We start from the raw sequence: 20299 nt of genomic DNA on the forward strand, positions 1-20299 counted from the left end.
TGTGTAGGCTTCACCCATGTTTCACCAGACGTTTCTCAATGGAAGCGCTTCCCTTCGCTAAGCTCTGAGCCATTTCTGTGACCAGTGTTTAGTAAGTTTCTTTTGTTAATCCTTTTTATTTTATGCAATTATATATACTGTATTGTTTCATCCCCTTTGTAAAATCTTTGGTATATTTTTATAAACACTGCCTTTCTTTCTGGATTAAATATAAAACTTAATAGTTGTGTTCTTTTTGATTTGTAAACCGCACCTCAAAGCCATACTCTACCTGTAACGAGTCTCCAATCGGCCTGCATAAACGATTAGTAGTGGCAGCGAATAATCGCTTGTGGGTTATTGTAGAGTTGGCAGTGACCGTACCGGGCAATGTATATATTTCAGCCATTGGAATCAGTTGTGTGTGTATACAGGGTTGTCCAAAAGTAGGTGGACAGAAAGTGTAATAAGGTTATGAAGGGGGAGATTTATCAAACATGGTGTAAAGTGAAACTGGCTCAGTTGCCCTTAGCAACCAAACAGATTCCACTTTTCATTCCTCACAGACTCTTTTTTTCAGATAATTCAGATAACACATAATGGCAAATAATTTAAATACAGATCAAAGAAAATGGATTTTAACAGAGTATTGGAAATCTCAAAATTCTGAAACCGTTAGAGCAAATTGGGTTGAAACATTTGGTACTCAAGCCCCAAAGAGACAAACCATTTACCGCATTGGTGACAAATTCAATGCCACTGGCTCAATCCTTAATGCTCCAAAAACTGGTCGACCCAAAACAGTCTGTACAGAAGATAATAAACAACTTGTTGCTGAAACATTTGTCCAGAGTCCAAAAAAGTCCACCAGAAGAGCCTCTTTGGAATTGGGAATTTCACGAGCTTCTATCATGCGAATCCTGAAATCTATTGGGTGGAAAGCTTATCGTCCACGTCTAATTCATGGTTTATTGGAGGATGATCCAGAAAGGCGGCTGCAATTTAGTGAGATTATGCTTAACGAAATTGAAGAAAATCCAGTAATTTTAGATCACATTATGTGGAGTGATGAAGCTTCTTTCAAATTATCCGGTCATATTAACAGACATAATTGTATTTAGTGGTATAATGAGAACATGCATTTAACATTAGAGCAACAACTAAATGAGCCTGGTGTCAATGTTTGGGGTGGTATTTCAAGTTTTGGTGTTTTAGGACCAATATTTTTTGATGGAACTGTCACAGGAGATAAGTATCTCGAAATTCTAATGAATCAAGTTGTTCCCCAGTTACAGCAACAGCCTAATTCAAATGACCTTTATTTCCAACAAGATGGGGCCCCTCCACATTATTCAAGAGTAGTCCGCGAGTATCATGATGAAACATTTCCTAATAAATGGATTGGCCGAAGAGGCCCACTTGATAGGCCGGCACGTTCACCTGACTTGACCCCAATGGATTTTTTCTTTTGGGGAGTACTCAAGGACAAAGTTTATAGTCGAAAACCAAAAAGTGTCAGTGATTTGAAAAATTACATAAGAGATGCATTTCAAGAAATTAATACCCAAAGAGACTTGTGCAAAAAAGTTTGTCGAAGCGTAAGAGGCAGACTTCAAAGCTGTGCAAATTGTAATAGAAAACAGTTTGAGCACCTGTGTTGATAAAATTTAAGGGCTTTTGTATTATTGTTCAGAATAAAATTTAATTGTCAATGTTATGCTTGTGTTAGTAAATATAATTTTATATATAAATCAAAATAAATGTTATTATTTTCTGGCCACCTACTTTTGGAACGCCCTGTATATAAAATACGCTCACTGTGAGTTCCCCAATAAGCGGCCTAGTAGTAGAAACAACCGTGTCCTCCGTTAATCATCAGTCAGTTGCGTAATTGTTCTGACAATAGGCGGCAGCAGAGGGCTGTTTGTGACAAAAAGGTAGCGGGTGGATCTTCCCTTCTCCCCCATGATCCCACTGCTGTGATCATTGACAAATCCTTTAATTGTTGTATGGTTTTTGCCTTGTGTGTAGATCTTGTTAGCATTTCATATTTTTTTCATATTTTTTAAGCACTGTACTTTAATTTATATTTATTAAATCTAAAGTTTAATAAGTTTGTTCCTTGCTGCTCTAAGCGTACCCACAACTTCAAAGAGGACCCTGTGTATGCAAAAGTGTAAGAAAAATACCAATCAGGTGCTTCCATTAGCTAGCAGTGCATGTGTACTAGTGTGTCACCCAGAGCAAGCATCTCGGTGTCCTATCAAAATGGCACGTGGTGGCTGTGAGAATATGGTTGTGAATGTGTGAGCTGGCTGTGGGGTGCACTTAGCTCATTGTCAGTCTATTGTGGAAGTTAAATAGACGAGTGAGTGTGAGAAGCATAGTCCCCCTTTTACCGTCGTATCTGAGTCCCGAGTGCGGAAAGTGGGTGATGTGTATGACATTCCAGTTTATATGATCTGAGAGTACAACATTTACATGTTTGACCGCCCCCCGAGGAAGCCCGTACACGTGAAATGTGCGTCGGGGCGACGATCGTGGACTGATATTTAGCACTCTGCAACCATAGGTAAGTCTTACTTTATATAGACAATTCGAGAGAGGGATTGAGTGTTTACCATATCCCTCCAGTGGAGACACTGCTTCTTTACTATAGTGCACACTTGATATCACATGCCAATTTTTTGTTTGACTTGAGTTCCCTATAGCCACATAGTCCAGAGGATGGACATGGATTAATAGATGATTGTTACTTATGTATCTTTATCATTGTCACTGGACAATTTTTTTGATATACCATGATTGCTGCTTCCGTGTGCGATTTTCTGTATCCTCACCTCATACTTATTCATAATAAGTTACTTGTCAGTCTCTTTTAATGAATTTACAATAAAATTTATAATGTTTTACTTATTGGTTATACAATTCTTTGTTGAGGTTCTAGACTCCAAGCATTTATTGGTTATATGTACTCAGGAAGTAAAACCCCTTTTTTCCCTTATGGGATTATGACATCTATTAATACCCATAGCATTGGTATCGTTTATTTACATGTTATATCTCCTCATATGTTTTCCCATATCTCCTGTAATTATATTATTACACGGGTTTCTTTATAATGTTACATCGGCTCATCTTCCCATTCAGGTGCCTACAATATCAGATCCTCTCTGTGGAGATCTTCTATATAAGAGAATATTCCTGATTGACCCATCAAGGATGGATAGGGACAGGGACAAGATGGTGGAGAGGATATTACACCTCACCCTAGACATCCTCTTCCGGCTTACTGGAGAGGTGAGAGATTCTGATGATGTCACATTACATCATTCTTATCTATGGGAATAACAGATGGACAGAACTGGAGAGGTGAGGACTCTGGAAATATCTGTAGTGAGATTTATTAATGTGTCTCTCCATAACCAGGATTACACAGTAGTGAAGAAGACCTCTAGCGAGCACTGTCAGGCCCCTGTCTCTGAGGGATGGGAAAGGACCCTGAACACAATCACGGGGCCTCCACCTCACCCCCTGATACATGAGGACATTGATGACCAGAAGATCCTAGAACTCACCTACAAGATGATTGAGCTGCTGACTGGAGAGGTGACACTGCTGGGAATGCTGTGAAATTATACAGTAATACTATGAAGGTATCGGGTGGATGACTGTATCATTATATGTGTCAGGTTCCTATAAGGTGTCAGGATGTCGCCGTCTATTTCTCCATGGAGGAGTGGGCGTATTTAGAAGGACACAAGGATCAGTACAAGGACACCATGATGGAGGTTCCCCAGCCACTCACATCACCAGGTAATAGACAGGACTAAATACACACGGCCTATAATTATCTGTATGTAAAGAATGAAATCAGTCCCTGTATGTTTCCTCCAGTTCTATCCAGTAAGAAGACAACACCAGAGAGATGTCCCCGTCCTCTTCTTCCACAGGACTGTAAACCAGAAAATCCCAATGTTCCTGAGGATTACCAGGTAGATGGAGAGAATGTGTTATGAAATCTCCCCTATGATGTGTAGACGGCTATACCTTGTGCTCAGTCTTGTTTTATCAACCTATTATATGTTTTATACTTGTAAAATGAAAATGAGGTATCTGATTCATTAAGGCTTCCATTGCGTTTGCTGGTCTTAATGAAAGGGCTTGCTGGAGTATAGTACACCTAATTTATTACGTTGAGCACTCCACAACCAGAAAAGAGACATAACTTACATAAATTTGATGAATGAGTGTAGTGACGCCCTGCTGCTCCTATGCTATGTCCATATTCGCTTTGCTAGTCAGTGCTGGCGTCTAAGCGCCAAATGTCACAATATTCTTCCGAGTTGCGCAAAAATATTGTGACTTATCAAGGTGCTGTAACAGCTGCAATCGGTACCAGTACTGATCAAAGGTGTTTAATCCCTTAGATGCCGTTGTCAATAGTGACAGCAGTATTTAGAGGGTTATATGAGGGACGGGCTCCCTTTTTGACCTCATAAGCATCCTATCATGGGGATACCGCGACAGAGAAGGGTCAGAAGATTGCGGCGGCTGGCTACACGTGCACCTGCACTGGTTGGATGTGTTTTGCCTTCAAGTTAGCTGTGCAGATTCCTCTGTTCTTGCAAGGATTAAACAGTTCTGTTTGTCTCCTAATGCTCTCTGTCCTGAGTTATCTTAGCTGTTCCGATTTCTCCACTCCCGTCTGGTATAAATACTCACCTCTTAGCTGGAGTAGTTGTCAGTGATGGCTTGCTATAACCTGGTTTGGAGCTGGAGGTATGAGCTGTGTGAAGAGAGGTCATCTAGGCGTAGTCTCTGGAGATATCTGTTTGGAAGTTTGTTTGAGTATCTTCCTTTTCTTTATCTCCTATTTGGTTAGACTCACCTTTTCCTTCCCCTTTCTGTAGTCTGGGAGCATGTTGAGTGATTGCTGTTTCTTTTATCTTTGTCTGTTTCCCTTTGTGTCTTTATGTTAGAGCAGGACCAGCGTTTCTGCTTCCCTATACACTAGTCAGGGTGGGGATAGTCATCTCCCTTCTCCAGGGGGATCCCCAAACATGGGCTTTTCCCCTTCTATCCGTTTCTCAGGCGCTCCGGAAGGTTGAGGAATTTTTTTTTGTGCTCTGGGACGCATTTATGATAAAACTGACCATGTCACCCTGGCTGAATCCAAATTATGTCAGCTTCAGCAGGGAGACCGGTCAGCTGAGGAATTCTGCTCTGAGTTCCGCAAATGGTCCACAGACACCAGGTGGAATGACCTAGCTCTCCGGAGTCAATTTTGTCAAGGTATTTCTGAGAGGGTAAAAGATGCTTTTGTCCTGTATGAAACCTGTTTCTCTGAAGGCCGCCATGTCTCTAGCTAGCTGTGTGGACCACTGTCTCCGAGAAAGACAAAAGGAGACAGCACTATTTGTGCCTTATGAGTCTGAGTCCACTGAGGAACCCTTGCAGTTGGGGGGGGACAAGTTGTTGCACCGGTTCACCAGCGACTCGGCGCAAATGGGGAGTTGTTGTTTTTTGTGATCTTAAGGGGCATTTTGTTGGTACCTGCCCCTCAATACGTAACTGCAAGCAGCAGCAACAAAACTAAGGAGCCCAGGTTGCGTGGAGGATAGTAACCTGGGTGGACATATCTCCTCCGTTGGTAGGTTACAATTCTCTCTGTCCGCCGAGATCCTATTAGGTGGAACAAAGGTGTAAATTTACGCCTTTTTGGATAGTGGGGCGGGGTGTAATATGGTGGACGCCCAGTTCATCCAGGGCCTGTTGTCTAAGGCTATTCCCATAATCGCTATGGATTCTTCATCCCTGAGTCAGCGGTATTTCACTCAGGTCGTTCAGGATTTGCGTCTTCAGGTATGGTCCATGCACACTGAATCCATCAAATGTTATGTGTTAGAGGGTTTGCCCTCTCCGTTGGTTCTTGGCCCTCATTGGCTGATGTTACACAACTCTGTAGTGGATTGACAAGCACGGGAGGTAGTGAGGTGGAGAAATTACTGTCTAAATAACTGAATGAGCACACGTATATCCAGGGTTGATACCAGGTCCCTGTGGGAGTATCTGTCTGATTTTGAGGATGTTTTTTTGGAAAACCATGTGAAATTTGGCACGATCTTCACCGCTTTGACATCATATAAACTTAAAGAACATGGAAGAGGCCGTTAGCCATTTGGTGAGCTGCATTGCATGCTACATGTTCAGACTTACCAGTGGAAAAGCTAAACTTCACTTGCCAGAAATGCAAGCTTGTGTCCCTGTTGGGAGAAAAGTTGCAAAGTCTAGAAGAGAGAATAGCTGCATTGAAAATTATTAAGGAAGGTGAGGAATTCTTAGATACAGCAGAAGTATCTCTTCAGAATACAGAAAGAGAAGAAATTTGTAGTGCACCTGAAGAAACAGAGGAATGGAAGCGTGTGACCCAGAGAAGTAGGAGGATCGGGAGGCAGTCAGCACCCATACTACTCAGGAACCAGTACCAGGCTCTCACACAGAAGAACGATGGTCAAATACATCAAGATAAGACTTTGCCCACAAAGAACAATCTTGTAAGCACTCAGAGTCCTCTTGGATGGAGAAAAAGAAAAATGTTGTGAAGAAGAAACGGAGAGTGGTGGTCATGGGTGATTCCCTGTTGAGAGGAACAGCGGCCTCTATCTGCAGACCTGATATAACCTCAAGAGAAAAAGTGCTGTCTTCCAGGTGCAAAAATCAAAGATGTGTCTGACAGGATATCAGGAGTCTTCAGACCTACAGATGACTACCCATTCTTGCTAATACATGTGGGGACAAATTGACACCGCAAGAAAGGACCTGGAAACCATCTGCAGTGATTTTGAAGACTTAGGCTATGTGCACACGTAGCGTTTTTGATGCGTTTTCCCGCCGCTAAAATGCTTGTTAATAGGTCTGCCAGCTGTAGCAATGGTAATCCTGATGTGCTGTACACATGATGCGGAAATTTCCGCTCAGGATTACCATTGCGGAAAAAAACGCAGCATGGCCATTGTTCGGGCGTTTCCGCCTCAAATTCGCGCCCATTGACTTGCATTGAACCGCAGCAAACCCGCAGGTATAATATCTATACCTGTGGATTCGCTGCTTTTCAATTAAAGCCAACGGGCGTGAATTTTTTGCGCCGGAAACACGGTGCGGGTGGTACCTGGGTCTGTAGAGGAGGACTACTACTCCTCTCATCCGACCGCCGCTCCCGCTGATAACAGCGAGAGCGGCGCTGCTGAGGGGAGCAGTAGTTCTCCTCAGCAGAGACGGCGTGCCCGCTGTTAAAAAAAAAAAGAAAAAACTTAAACTCACCGGTCAGGCGCCCACCGGTATCCTCCTAGTCCCCGGCAACGATTCGAAGCTCCCGGCGGCCAGCAGTACACTGCGGGAGCGCGCTCGCTCCCAGCAGTGTACTGAGCTGCCAGAATCTTTTTAGACGCCCTCCATTACTAACCTGGGCTTCACGTCAGCCACCGATACAAGGCTGACATGAACCCCAACCCCATTAGCCCACTGCCACCGCTACAGGGCAGTGGGAAGAAGAGCGGAGGCCAAGCGCCAGATTTGGCACATCTTAAGGATGCGCCATTTCTGGGACTGCTGAGGGGTGATATTAATAGCCTCGGAGGGGGCCAGAATCCATGGCCCCTTCCCTGGTTATTAATATCAGCCCGCCGCTGTCTGTTTAGCCTTTGCTGGTTAAATTTTATAGGGGGACCCCACTTCAATTTTTTTCTGGGGTTCCCCTGTAATCTAACCAGTAAAGGCTAAACAAACAGCTGTGAGCTGATATTAATGGCCAGGGGACATTGTTGACTAATGGCCCCTTCCGCGGCTACTAATATCAGCCTCCGCTTTCGGCTTTCTCTCTGCTGGTTATAAAAATGACGTGGGACCGCATTCAATGCTTTCTAGTGGTCAGATTTCTGTTGCAGAGACTAGCAACTCCGCAAGAAAATTTGACATGCTGCCGTCCTGAAGGATGTCAGTGTCCACGGGTGATCCGCAGCCTCAGATGCATGCATAGTGGACATGGGATTTCTAGAGAAAGTGCGGCATTAAAACATCGCGTTTTTGGACTCAACAAAAATATGCTGCGTCCAAAGCGCTGCTGAGTGCTGTTCGTGGGGACATTGCGGCTAACGAAACAGAGGTGCATAAATTACATGAATAGAAATGATAATGAAGATTGGGTGAATGGGACTATCTGACACCTAGCTCTTTAGTTTCGTGATGACAGGGTGTCAATCAGACCTTTTCATGACCAAACCTAATTAAAGTAAAGTAAAGAGTTAAATAAACACACAGACACAGAGTAAACACTTTATTTGAAATACAACCGATACATTCTTTAATCATTTAAATTAACCAATATAATCACCCCAGTTCTGATGGTAATCAAATGGTTTAAGCATTGTCCCACCAAATAACTTTATTTAGCTCCAAAAAGCATTCATTGATGTACAAAAAACGCTTAAAAAAACGCATCAAAAACGCGGCAAAATCAAGTGTTTTTTCCGCAGCGTTTTTCCTGCCAAGGAGATGCAGAAACGCTCAGGAAATTTCTGCTTCAAATTCTGATCGTGCGCACATAGCCTTAGGCAAAAAAGTAAAAGAACTGCGAGCACAGGTGGTCTTCTCATCCAACCTCCCACTGGATGGCTAAGGAACAAGGAGGTAGAACAAAATTCTGCACGTACACAACTGGCTACATCTATGGTGCCGTCAGCAAGAATTTGGATTTCTGGATCACAGAGTGAATTACCTATACAATGGACTATTTGCTAGAGATGGTCTGCACCTTACCAAGACAAGAAATCACACATTTGGAAGTTGCCTTGCTACACTCATCAGGAATTTAAATTCGAACATTGTGGGAAGGGAAGCAGAAGGCTAGGGAAAGCCATAAAGTGAAAAAATACTATTGAGAGCTCTGCTATTAGAAGTGGAAAGGGAGAACAAAGACAAAAAAATCAGAATAATAAAATTATTGGAGAAAGAGAAACCAATCACAAACGAAGATGTTTCTATACAAATGCGCAGAGCATGGGCAACAAACAAGGAGAATTGGAGTTATTAACGAAAGAAAAGAAATATGATGTCATTGGCATCACTGAAACTTGGTCCTCATAAATCTTCTGGCTACTCCCCGTTTTTCGGGGCATATGATTTCATCCTCAATTCTGCACCTTTAATGGAAATCTTTCTTCAGGAGTGCCTGGGGAGGAGCGGTTTTCTTCGTCTAATACCTCTGTGTGGTGGTGTGTTCTTAATAATTTAAGGATGATCGGTTCCAAATAAAAATAAGAGTATGGTTGATCAGAAGTACTTGGTTGGTCCAGACCTGTATGTTGATGATTTGGTGTGATTGTCTACTAAGAACATTAAGTTGAAAGTTCCTTCTTGGAAACTGGGAGCCAGGTTAATCGGCCCCTATAAGATAGTTGCCGTAATCAAATGAGTAGCGTTTCACCTTGCCTTGCCACTTGCTTTCAAAAACCATAATATGTTTCACCCATCATTTCTCAAAAATATATTGCTTCCTCAGAACTGGCTCTACCGCCACCTTCCCCGGTCGTTGTTAATGGGAATCTGGAGTTGAAGTCTTTTCATGCGTCACATCCAGATAAACCTGGTCCTGAGGGTCCAGAGTACCCTTTTAGGAGTGGGGGCACTGTCACGGGGATACCGCAACAGAGAGGGGTTGGGAAGATCATGGCGTCTTGGCTACATGTGCACCTGCAGTGGTTGGATATGCTTTGCAATCCAGTTAGCTGTGCAGATTTCCCTTGCTCTGTTGTTGCAAGGGTTAAACTGTTCTGTTTGTCTCCTAGAGCTCTCTGCCCTGAGTTATCTCAGCTGTTTTGATTTCTCCACTCCCCTCTGGTATAAATAGTCACCTCTTGAGTAGTTGCCAGAGATAGCTTGCTATAACCTGCTTTGGAGCTGGAGGTGTGAGCTGTGTGAAGAGGGGTCATCTAAGAGTCATTTCTGGAGATCTCTGTTTGGAAGTTTGAGTGTCTGTGTTTTGCTTATATCCTTTTTGGTTTGCCTCACCTTTTCCTTCCCCTTCCTGTAGTCTGGGAGCGGGTTGAGTGATTGCTGTCTTTGTCTGTTTCCCTTTGTGTGTTTATGTTAGAGCAGGACTAGAGTTCCTGCTGGCCTCTGCACTAGTCAGGGTCAGGCAAGGATAGGAACGTGATCACCACACAGGGTGAAAGAAGCAGTCTAGAGACGCTAGGGAGCGTAAGGTTGCACAAAGCAAGTCTCAGGGGTGCCCCCCTTTAATCTATCCCTATTGGCAGAGGTCCCCTTCTGTCTCTCTGAGCGCCATCTTGCTTTTGTCTAAAGCATGACACAACCCATACCGATACTTTAATCAAAGAACCAATAAACGCAGATAGAGGTTTTTTATAAATAACAACTCTTTATTTCATTCACAATTAAAAACAACACAGAAATAAAAAAGGCATAGAAATACAGCAGTAAAAGGCATCACGTGGCATGACCAAACAGTCAGTTGTATCTTTATTTATAAATAGGATAAATAGTAAGCGAATGCCAAGAACGGTGCCATAATGACAGTAGGCAACAAGTTCCCTTAAATGTAGTAGTGGAAAAATAAACTCTTCATTGCAACTTGTTAAATGCCTTTATCCTCCCATTATTTAGCATATAGATGGTGTCACATGGGCAGTAAACATTAAACATAATGTAACACATCATAATGCAATAGACTCATGCCCAGGAAACATCATCCCCTTACATAGGTTACCATAGATCCTCATAAATTCATTAAATTACTTTTAAAGTATAATTACCAAACAGAGAGCGGTCAGCCACGTGAGAATATCCCCCCTTCAGGAAACCGGCCCGGCGGAAGTTGAGGAATGCTGCGGACCGTGGATACGAGAAGCCTGTGCTCCAGCAGCTGTGAGTTGCCGTGGTGATGGAGCAGAATCGCAGGGCCCTCCATTCCCTGCCTCAGGAACCCGGGGGCGGCAGCAGAAGAGGTGAGATGCTGCGGGGCCGGTGTCTGGCTGGGGCCGGTGGCCTGGCTGGTGTTGGGCCCAGACCTGTGCCTGGCTGAGGCCTGTGGCCTATCTGGGGCCCGGGACCTGTGCTGGCCGTGGCTGGTGTCTGGCGGTGAAGCAGAGGGGCCTGCTGGGGCCTGCACCTGTGTCGGGCTGTAAGCGGCGTCAGGGGGTGCGGCAGAGCAGCGTGTGCGGCTTCTGGTGGCCGCGGCCATTTTCCTAAAGCTGTGATCTACAGGAAAATGGCCGCGGCCACCGGAAGCCGCACACGCTGCTCTGCCACACCGCCCAACGCCGCTCACAGCCTGGCACAAGTCCAGGCCCCGGCCCCTCTGCTTCACCGCCCAACACCAGCCGCGGCCAGCACAGGTACAGGCCCCTGCTCCAGCTGCTCTGCCTAACCGCCGACAGCATCTCACGTCTGACGCCACCGGAGGACCCTGCGTTCCCTCTCAACCACCACCGGTAAAGTAATGTTCAGACCATAAGACACACACCCCATTTTCCTTCCAAATTTGAGGGGGAAAAAGTGCGTCTTATGGTCCGAAAAATACGGTATATAAAAAACATTTTTGGACTATGTGATAATTATGTTTCTGTTCCGTAAGGAAGGTACCGTATTTTTCGGACTATAAGATGCACCGGACCATAAGACGCACCTAGGTTTTAGAGGAGGAAAAAAAAAATAAAAATTTAAGCAAAAAATGTGGTCATGATGCACTTTTAAGGGGGAGTAGGTCTTCTGCTGACACTGATATAGGGGTAATGTCCCCCAATTCTGACAATATCCCCCATCCTGGTATATATGCCGCCCCCCTTCCTTTTATATGTGGTCCCCATCCCCATCCTGGTATGCCTGGCATCCCTCCATCCTGGTATGCATGGCACCCCTCATCATTATCCTGGTATGCATGGCACCCCTCATACCTATCCTGATATGCATGGCTCCCTCATTCTTATCCTGGTATGCATGGCACCCCTCATCCCTGTCCTGGTATGAATGGCACCCCTCATCCCTGTACTGGTATGCATTGCACCTCTAATCCCTGTCCTGGTATGCTTGGCACCCCTAATCCCTGTCCTGGTATGCATGGCACCCCTAATCCCTGTCCTGGTATGCATGGCACCCCTAATCCCTGTCCTAGTATGCATGGTCCCCCTAATCCCCATCAGGCTGCACATTAAAAAAAAATAAACACTCATACTCCCCTCTCTTCTCTCCTCCAGTGCTGCGTCCGGTCTGCCTGCACTGATCTCTCCATGTGAGCCGCGCATGACGTCACTGCCATGAGCGGCTCACATGGAGAGATCAGCTGCTGGAAGTCACTGCTCCCCACGCTGGGTCTGTGTGCGCGGGGAGCAGTGACTTCACTCTCCTTCATAGCCGGCACACAGCGGAGCCGCGCTGCGGCTGCTGCTGCTGCCGGCTATCTCCTGTGCCCGCTTATTAAAGGGCATGAATATTCACCCCCTCCCCACACCCATGGGCATGGAGAGAGGTTGAATATTCATGCCCTTTAACAGCGGGCACAGGAGATAGCCGGCAGCAGCAGGAGCCGCAGCGCGGCTACACTGTATACCGCTATTAAGGAGTATGAATATTCAGTGCTCCCCACGCCTCATGGGAGCAGTGAATATTAATTTTCTTTAGCAGCGTGGACAGTGTAGGAGAGAGGTTGAATATTCATGCCCTTTAACAGCGGGCACAGGAGATAGCCGGCAGCAGCAGGAGCCGCAGCGCGGCTACACTGTATACCGCTATTAAGGAGTATGAATATTCAGTGCTCCCCACGCCTCATGGGAGCAGTGAATATTAATTTTCTTTAGCAGCGTGGACAGTGTAGGCTGCAGCAGGCGGCTGCTGCCTCCTGTGCCCCGCTCCTCCACCGATACCGCTCCCCCCACACCCCACATAAATATACACCCCTCCCCAACATTCGGACTATAAGACGCACCCCCCATTTTCCTCCAAAATTTTGGAGGAAAAAAGTGCGTCTTATGGTCTGAAAAATACGGTATGTCTGTTAATATGGCCGGATAATTTGAAAGAAGCTTCATCACTCCATAACCTAATGTTATCTAAAATTATTGGATTTTGTTTGATAAATTTCCCCCTTCATAACCTTATTTCGCTTTCTGTCCACCTACTTGTGGACCACCCTGTATATACGGGTGCTTCTCACAAAATTAGAATATCATCAAAAAGTTAATTTATTTCAGTTCTTCAATACAAAAAGTCAAACTCCTATATTATACAGAGTCATTACAAACAGAGTGATTGATTTATTTCAAGTGTTTATTTCTGTTAATGTTGATGATTATGGCTTACAACCAATGAAAACACACAATACAAAGTAGTCAAAGTAGTGGACATTGATTGTGGCCCTTAGACCAAGTGCCAAGAAGGCTAAATGCAAAAAATTGGGGTATAATCATAAATCTAACCAAAAACAAGAAAGTAACCCCGTTTAAAATGTAACAATGTATCAATGTCCCAAAGGACAAAAAAACATTAAAAATAGGTGTCATTTGTATTGGGGTAAGGATATTTAAGGAAAATTATTATAGGTAACACACAGACTGACCCTAGGATTCCCTAGTTTGCTGAGAACCTACCTAACAGCGGACGTTTAGCACCCTAGCGATACAGTTTGGTGTCCTCGCTCAACATCGGCTTTCCCTCTTTGACCATATCTGTCCCCTAAACAGACATACAGTGCATATATGATCACGATCAAAAAGTTAAGATCCAGACAGTAGTACAGAGTCAACCACGCTGAGTCCTTTGAAAAGTGGTATTCTCTAGCCTCTCTTAAAAGGTATGAAGGGATGACTGACCATATATAAATAAATGGTAGGCTAAAAACCAACAATAGTATGTGGAGATGACAGTTGCACATACATGTGCAGATGATAGTACAGGTGCTTCTCACAAAATTAGAATATCCTCAAAAATTTAATTTATTTCAGTTCTTCAATACAAAAAAATGAAACTCATATTATATAGAATCATTACAAATAGAGTGATCTATTTCAAGGGTTTCTTTCTGTTAGTGTTGATGATTATGGCGTAGCCAATGAAAACACAAAAATCATTATCTCAGTAAATTAGAATAATTAACAAAAAACACCTGCAAAGGCTTCTTAAGCATTTAAAAAGGTCCCCTAGTCTTTTTCAATAGGCTCCACAATCATGGGGAAGACTGCTGACTTGACAGATGTCCAGAAGGCAGTCATTGACACACTCCACAAGGAGGGTAAGCCACAAAAGGTCATTGCTAAAGAAGCCGGCTGTTCATAGAGTGCTGTATCCAAGCATATTAATGGAAAGTTGAGTGGAAGGAAAAAGTGTGGTAGAAAAAGGTACACAAGCAACTGGGATAACCGCAGCCTTGAAAGGATTGTTAAGAAAAGGCCATTCAGAAATTTGAGGGAGATTCACAAGGAGTGGACTGGTGCTGGAGTCATTGTCCGCACACAGACGTATCCAGGACATGAGCTACAAGAGTTGTATTCCTTGTTTCAAGCCACTCATGACCAATAGACAACGCCAGAAGCGTCTTACCTGGGCCAAGGAGAAAAAGACCTGGACTGTTGCTTGGTGGTCCAAGGTGTTGTTTTCTGATGAAAGTAAATTTTGCATTTCAATTGGAAATCAAGGTCCCAGAGTCTGGAGGAAGAGTGGAGAGGCACACAATCCAAGCTGCTTGAGGTCTAGTGTGAAGTTTCCACAATCAGTGATGGTTTGGGGAGCCATGTCATCTGCTGGTGTAGGTCCACTGTGTTTTATCAAGACCAAAGTCAGCGCAGCCGTCTACTAGGAAATTTTAGAGCACTTCATACTTCCCTCTGCCAACAAGCTTTTTAGAGATGGAAATTTCATTCTCCAGCAGGACTATTGCTTCCTTCTCATTCCCCTCCTCTGCCCATCCACGTAGGAGAGGCGGGACAAAGCTCGTGTGGGTTCTAGCTTCTGTTGCACTAGCAACCAGCTCCTATTCCTCCACCTCATTATTACCCTATTCGCACTGAGCAGATGAGATGAGACTGCGCTGGGTAGTATCTCCCTGTCTCATGTCTTCCTCCATTTCCACCTGGTATGCATGCAAAGCTTCAGCTTCACAGCTTCAACTTTCTTTTTCGCTCCAAGGCCTGAGGTAGGTACAGTTGAACGCTGTGCTGGGACAAGTTTTTTGGAAGTGCCTGATGATAGTGCCTCAGAATGTGCAGGGACAAGTGCATGGTGGGTGGCATCTGCGCCAGTGTCATGTGGATTGGAAAGCACCTAGCACAGGGAAAGAAGCACTAGTATCACCTGCTGGCACCAATGGTGGACCCAGGCGATCGGCCCAACGAGTCGAGTGCTTAGATGGCATGTGCCTAATCATGCTGGTGTTGGTTAGGTTCTTAGTGGTCAGACCCGTGCTGATCTTGGCATGGCATAACCCAAATGAAGCGGTGTAAATTAACAGCGAAACACGCTCAGGGACCTGGGGGGGGGGGAGGGGGGGGGGTTTCCTTCATTTGCTGTCTATTCCATTGGTATCTGCCTTTTATACGTGTTGGGTATCTTCATAGGATGGTACGCCATCCCTCTACACATGTTTGAACACAGGGATAGGTATTTTGTAATTTACTATGTGTGATTACTTATGTGCTAAGTGCTCTTCTGTATATATGTATCCATATCATGTATCACGTTTGCCGCATCCATATGAAGCGATGTTGATTTTTTGTGTTTGGATCATAGACACCTTTGGTCACGCCCAGCCTCACTTGTTTGTTCGTCTCATGTATTTTGTACTATGTGTTATTTGTGATACATGTTTTTAATAAATTATTACTAATAAAAGCTCATTTTACCTTGGGCTATTTAAGGTTCTATTATCCTCTTGGTTTTTTGTATATACAGATGGGGTTACACTGAGGGTCTTCTTGGGGCACTATTCCCCTTTGACTCTCTCAATATGTGCTTGTCGCCATATCTGGGTTTGTGTTTATTTAATTGGCATGGCAAAGGTTGCAAATCACGGGACGACGCTTGTGTGGGTCCTAGCCTCTGTTGTTCTAGCAACCAGCTCCTGTTCCTCCACCCCCTCATTATTACCCAATCCGCGCTGAGCAAATGAGAGAAAGCGGGGCTGGTAGTATTTCCCTGTCTCATGCCTTCCTCCATCTACACCTGGTACACATGCAAAGCTTCAGCTTTAATTGTGAGCAGCGACTGTTTAAGTAGGCACAGAAGCGGGATTGTTGCGATGATTATCGTTGCGTTCACCATCTTTGTGGAGTCCTCAAAGTCTTGGAGAACCGCACAAATGTCAGACATCCATGCCCAATCTTCAGGCATGTTGGAGCTGGTATTCGACAACTGGCCTCTGCTGCTCACAAAGCCTTGCCAGCATTTGTAGTGTGGAGTTTCAGAGCGTTGTGAAATCGCACACCAGTCAGTGAGCTGGATCTTGCATGCGCTTTTGTAGCACTGCCAGAGCGGCGCCATCTGTAGCTGACTTGTAGAAATGGGCGCTGACGCGGCGTACACAAATCTGGGTAGGTTTTCAGAAACTGCTGAACTACCAAGTTTAGTGCATGGACCAAGCATGGTACCTGTGTGAGCATTCCAAGCTTCACAGCCACCATCAGGTTACCGCCATTATCACACACGACAATGCCAGGTTCAGCAGCAAAAGCCACAGATCTGTCTGGTCTGTTATTCTTTTCAATAACTCTGCAGCGGTGTGCAGTTTGTCTTCAGCGGAGCCTGTTGCCACTTTGCTGAGGCAGTGCTGCAAAGTTTCCAGCTTCTGGCTGATGTGGACTACGTGCTCTGAGGTAGCACATCAAAGATGGAGGATGAGGAGGAGCAGGAATGGGTGCAGGAACTGGTGTAGGAGGTGGAGGAAACCTTGATAGAAACAGGACCAGCAATCCTCGGTGTCAGTAGCAGCACATGTGCCATGCCAGGGTGGGACTCAGCCCCTGCCTCCACAATGTTCACCCAGTGTGCCGTCAGAGAAATGTAGTGTCCCTGGCCACAAGCGCTTATTCACGTTCGGTCGTTAAGTGGACAATCCCAGTAAGTGTGTTGGTAAGGGCAAGGGTGATGTTCCTGAACACGTGCTGGTACAAGACAGGGAAAAATAGTGGCGGGTGGGGACCGAGTAATAAGGGACGGCTGCCACCATGAGTTGGCAGAAATCCTCTGTGTCTACAATCTGGAACAGCTACATTTGCGTTGCAAGCAACCTGGAAATGTGCTTGTTTTAGGGCCTGTGGGTGGTTGGGAACTTTCTTTATTTGTTTTGATCCTGAGGTTGGGACCGCTGAACGCTGTGCTGGGAAAAATATTTGCAAGTGCTTGATGATAGTGTCTCAGAATGTGCAAGGACAGTTGCAGGGCGAGAAGCACCTAGAACAGGAGAAGAAGCAGTGGTTTCACCCGCTGGCACCAATGGTGGACCCAGGCATTCGGCCCACCGAGTCAGGTGCTTAGATGGCATGTGCCTGATCATGCTGGTGGTGGTTAGGCACTTAATGGTCAGACTCCTGCTGATCTTGGCATGGCACAGGTTGAAAATGATCATTTTTTTGTCTCAGAACGCTCTTTAAAAAAGTCCCAGACTGGAGAACACCTAACTCTTTGACGGAGAAATTCACGAGTGTCGGTGGTCATCCCTCTGCCTCTTCCTGCCTGTTTCAGTGCTGCCAATTCCTCCCCCTCAGCACTGCTGGCCTTGCTCTGCATGCCAGCTTCCTAGGTTGAATCAGGGACTTTGTCATCCACCACCTCGTCTTCTGCCGCACCTTGGTCCTCCACACTTTGTGTCTTAACAGCAACCTGACTTATCGACAACTGTGTCTCATCATCCTCTACCTCCTTAGACAAAATTTGCCATCCACTACCATCATCTTCTTGTGACCATGGCTGCTCTAAGTTTTGTGCATCACTAAACAGCATTTCCTTCTGTCGCTCTTTTAGCATGCAGGGTGAGAGGCCACAATCAAGAAATTATATTGTAAAGCTCTCCTCAGAGTGTCCTAGTGTGGGATCACTGGTGTCTTGGGACTCATCATGGTGGGAGGAAGAAGGATCAGGGTGAGGATTAAGTGATCCAGACTGTTGCCTAGTGAGACTGGACCGTGTGGAAGACTGGGTGGTGCTGGAAAGCATGCTGGAAGCATTATCTGCTATCAAACCAACCACCTATTCGCACTGGTGTGGCTTCATAAGGGGTGTACCGTGCCTCCCTGCAAAGTGGGACAGGAAGCTATGTCTCGTGGATAGTCACCTCTGCCCCACATCATCGGTGTTTACGTGCACCATCATCAGCACCTCCACTTCCTATCCCTTACCGCACGCTTTACGCATTTTCTAATTGCTAGGTCTCTTGAAACCAAATTTCTTTTATTAATTGAAACTAAAAAATTTTAATGAACCAAAAAAATTTGTTCACTGTAGCGGTTTTTACAAATTTTAAACCACCGTTATTTTACACAGAGCATGTTAAACTCTATGGATCACAAATTGAATCCAGAAAAGCAATTAGAACTTTTTTTTGGACTTTTATATACCACCGTTATGTATCACTTACCACGTTAAACAGTTTGGATGACAATGTAGTAAATTTTTTCACCCCAAAAAAAAGAATGTGCAGCTGCTGTACTGTATATTTAACAATGGACTGCAAAGCCATAAGCCCTGCCTAGAGGCTGTATTCTGCCACTCTCTCTACTCCTGTAACTGTCCCTAGGCTAAATGCAGAATGTATCTGATACAAACAGCACAGCACAGGATTAGCCTTTAGAAGGACTGTTAGTATGATGGTTCACCACCAGCACCAGTATCCCCACTAGAGGACTCTGATTTGTAAAACTGCACACACACGCCTGGATAACTGCTCTCTTCCTCCGATCAAACCTGTCCCTGAGCTGTGCAATGGCATCAGTGTGCCGAGCGTGGCGGCACCCGTCCTTTTATAACCTGTGATGAGGTAATGTGGCCAGCCAATAACAGTAATTCCACTACCAAGATGGCTACGGCATTACAGTGACCGGCAGGTAGTCCCCGCATGTTTATTGACTGTGTAACAGGCGTCAAACATGGGGGTATTCATACTTCACATTCGAGCACCAGCCAATGCTCGTCGAGTGCCGAGCACCCAGATACTCGAGTGATATCTGAGTACTGCCGAGCACGTTCACTCATCCCTAGTCATGACACATCATTCGTGTGTAACTGTAATGTGAAGTTGTGATACAAATCACAGAGGAAATGTTCAGACAAAATATTACATATACACATTCTATCTCATCACCAGTTTCCCCTTATTATCTCCAGTAATTGTATTATTACACTGGAATCTTTATGATGTTACAGCGTTATCTTCTTCCCATTCAGGTCCCTACAATATCGGATCCACTCAGTGGAGATCTTCTATATAAGAGAATTTTCCCTATTGACTCGTCAAGGATGAAGAGGGACCGAGACAAGCTGGCGAAGAGGATATTACACCTCACACTAGAGATCCTCTTCCGGCTTACTGGAGAGGTGAGAGATTCTGATGACGTCACATTACATCATTCTTATCTATGGGAATAACAGATGGACAGAACTGGAGAGGTGAGGACGCTGGAAATGTCTGTAGTGAGATTTATTAATGTGTCTCTCCATAACCAGGATTACACTGTAGTGAAGAAGACCTCTAGTGAGCGCTGTCAGGACCCTGTGTCTGATGGATGGGGAAGACCCTTGAGCCCAATCATGGGGCCTCCACCTCACCCCCTGATACATGACGACCTCAATGAGCAGAAGATCCTAGAACTCGCCTACAAGATGATTGAGCTGCTGACTGGAGAGGTGACACTGCTGGGAATGCTGGGACATTATACAGTAATGCTACAAAGGGATCCGGGAGATGACTGTATCATTGTATGTGTCAGGTTCCTATAAGGTGTCAGGATGTCGCCATCTATTTCTCCATGGAGGAGTGGGAGTATTTAGAAGAACACAAAGATCTGTACAAGGACATCATGATGGAGGCTCCCCAAACCCTCATATCACCAGGTAATAGACAGGACTGAATACACACGGCCTTTAATTATCTGTATCTAAAGAATGAATCCAGTTCCTGTATGTGTTTCCTCCAGTTCTATCCAGTAAGAGGACAGCACCAGAGAGATGTCCCCGTCCTCTTCTTCCACATGACTGTAAACAAGAAAATCCCAATGTTCCTCAGGATCATCAGGTAGATGGAGAGAAGGTGTCATGAGATCTC

At 44.9% G+C, this 20299-nt stretch overlaps 1 protein-coding gene across 1 annotated transcript in view; it reads left to right on the top strand.

Moving 5' to 3' along the window:
- LOC141270623 (uncharacterized) overlaps positions 1–20299 on the top strand; it is a 57952-nt gene that overhangs the window by 16716 nt on the left and 20937 nt on the right. The window contains exons 2-9 of the mRNA XM_073680695.1: positions 3130–3279; positions 3409–3588; positions 3672–3795; positions 3877–3974; positions 19423–19572; positions 19702–19881; positions 19965–20088; positions 20172–20269. Of these exons, the coding sequence (XP_073536796.1) occupies positions 3202–3279; positions 3409–3588; positions 3672–3795; positions 3877–3974; positions 19423–19572; positions 19702–19881; positions 19965–20088; positions 20172–20269 (1032 nt within the window). The 5' untranslated portion in view covers positions 3130–3201. The remainder of the gene's footprint in view (positions 1–3129; positions 3280–3408; positions 3589–3671; positions 3796–3876; positions 3975–19422; positions 19573–19701; positions 19882–19964; positions 20089–20171; positions 20270–20299) is intronic.

The sequence above is a fragment of the Phyllobates terribilis genome, unplaced genomic scaffold, assembly GCF_046119375.1.
Source record: "Phyllobates terribilis strain yellow unplaced genomic scaffold, ASM4611937v1 Scaffold_5__5_contigs__length_657084704, whole genome shotgun sequence".
NCBI classification, from domain to species: domain Eukaryota; kingdom Metazoa; phylum Chordata; class Amphibia; order Anura; family Dendrobatidae; genus Phyllobates; species Phyllobates terribilis.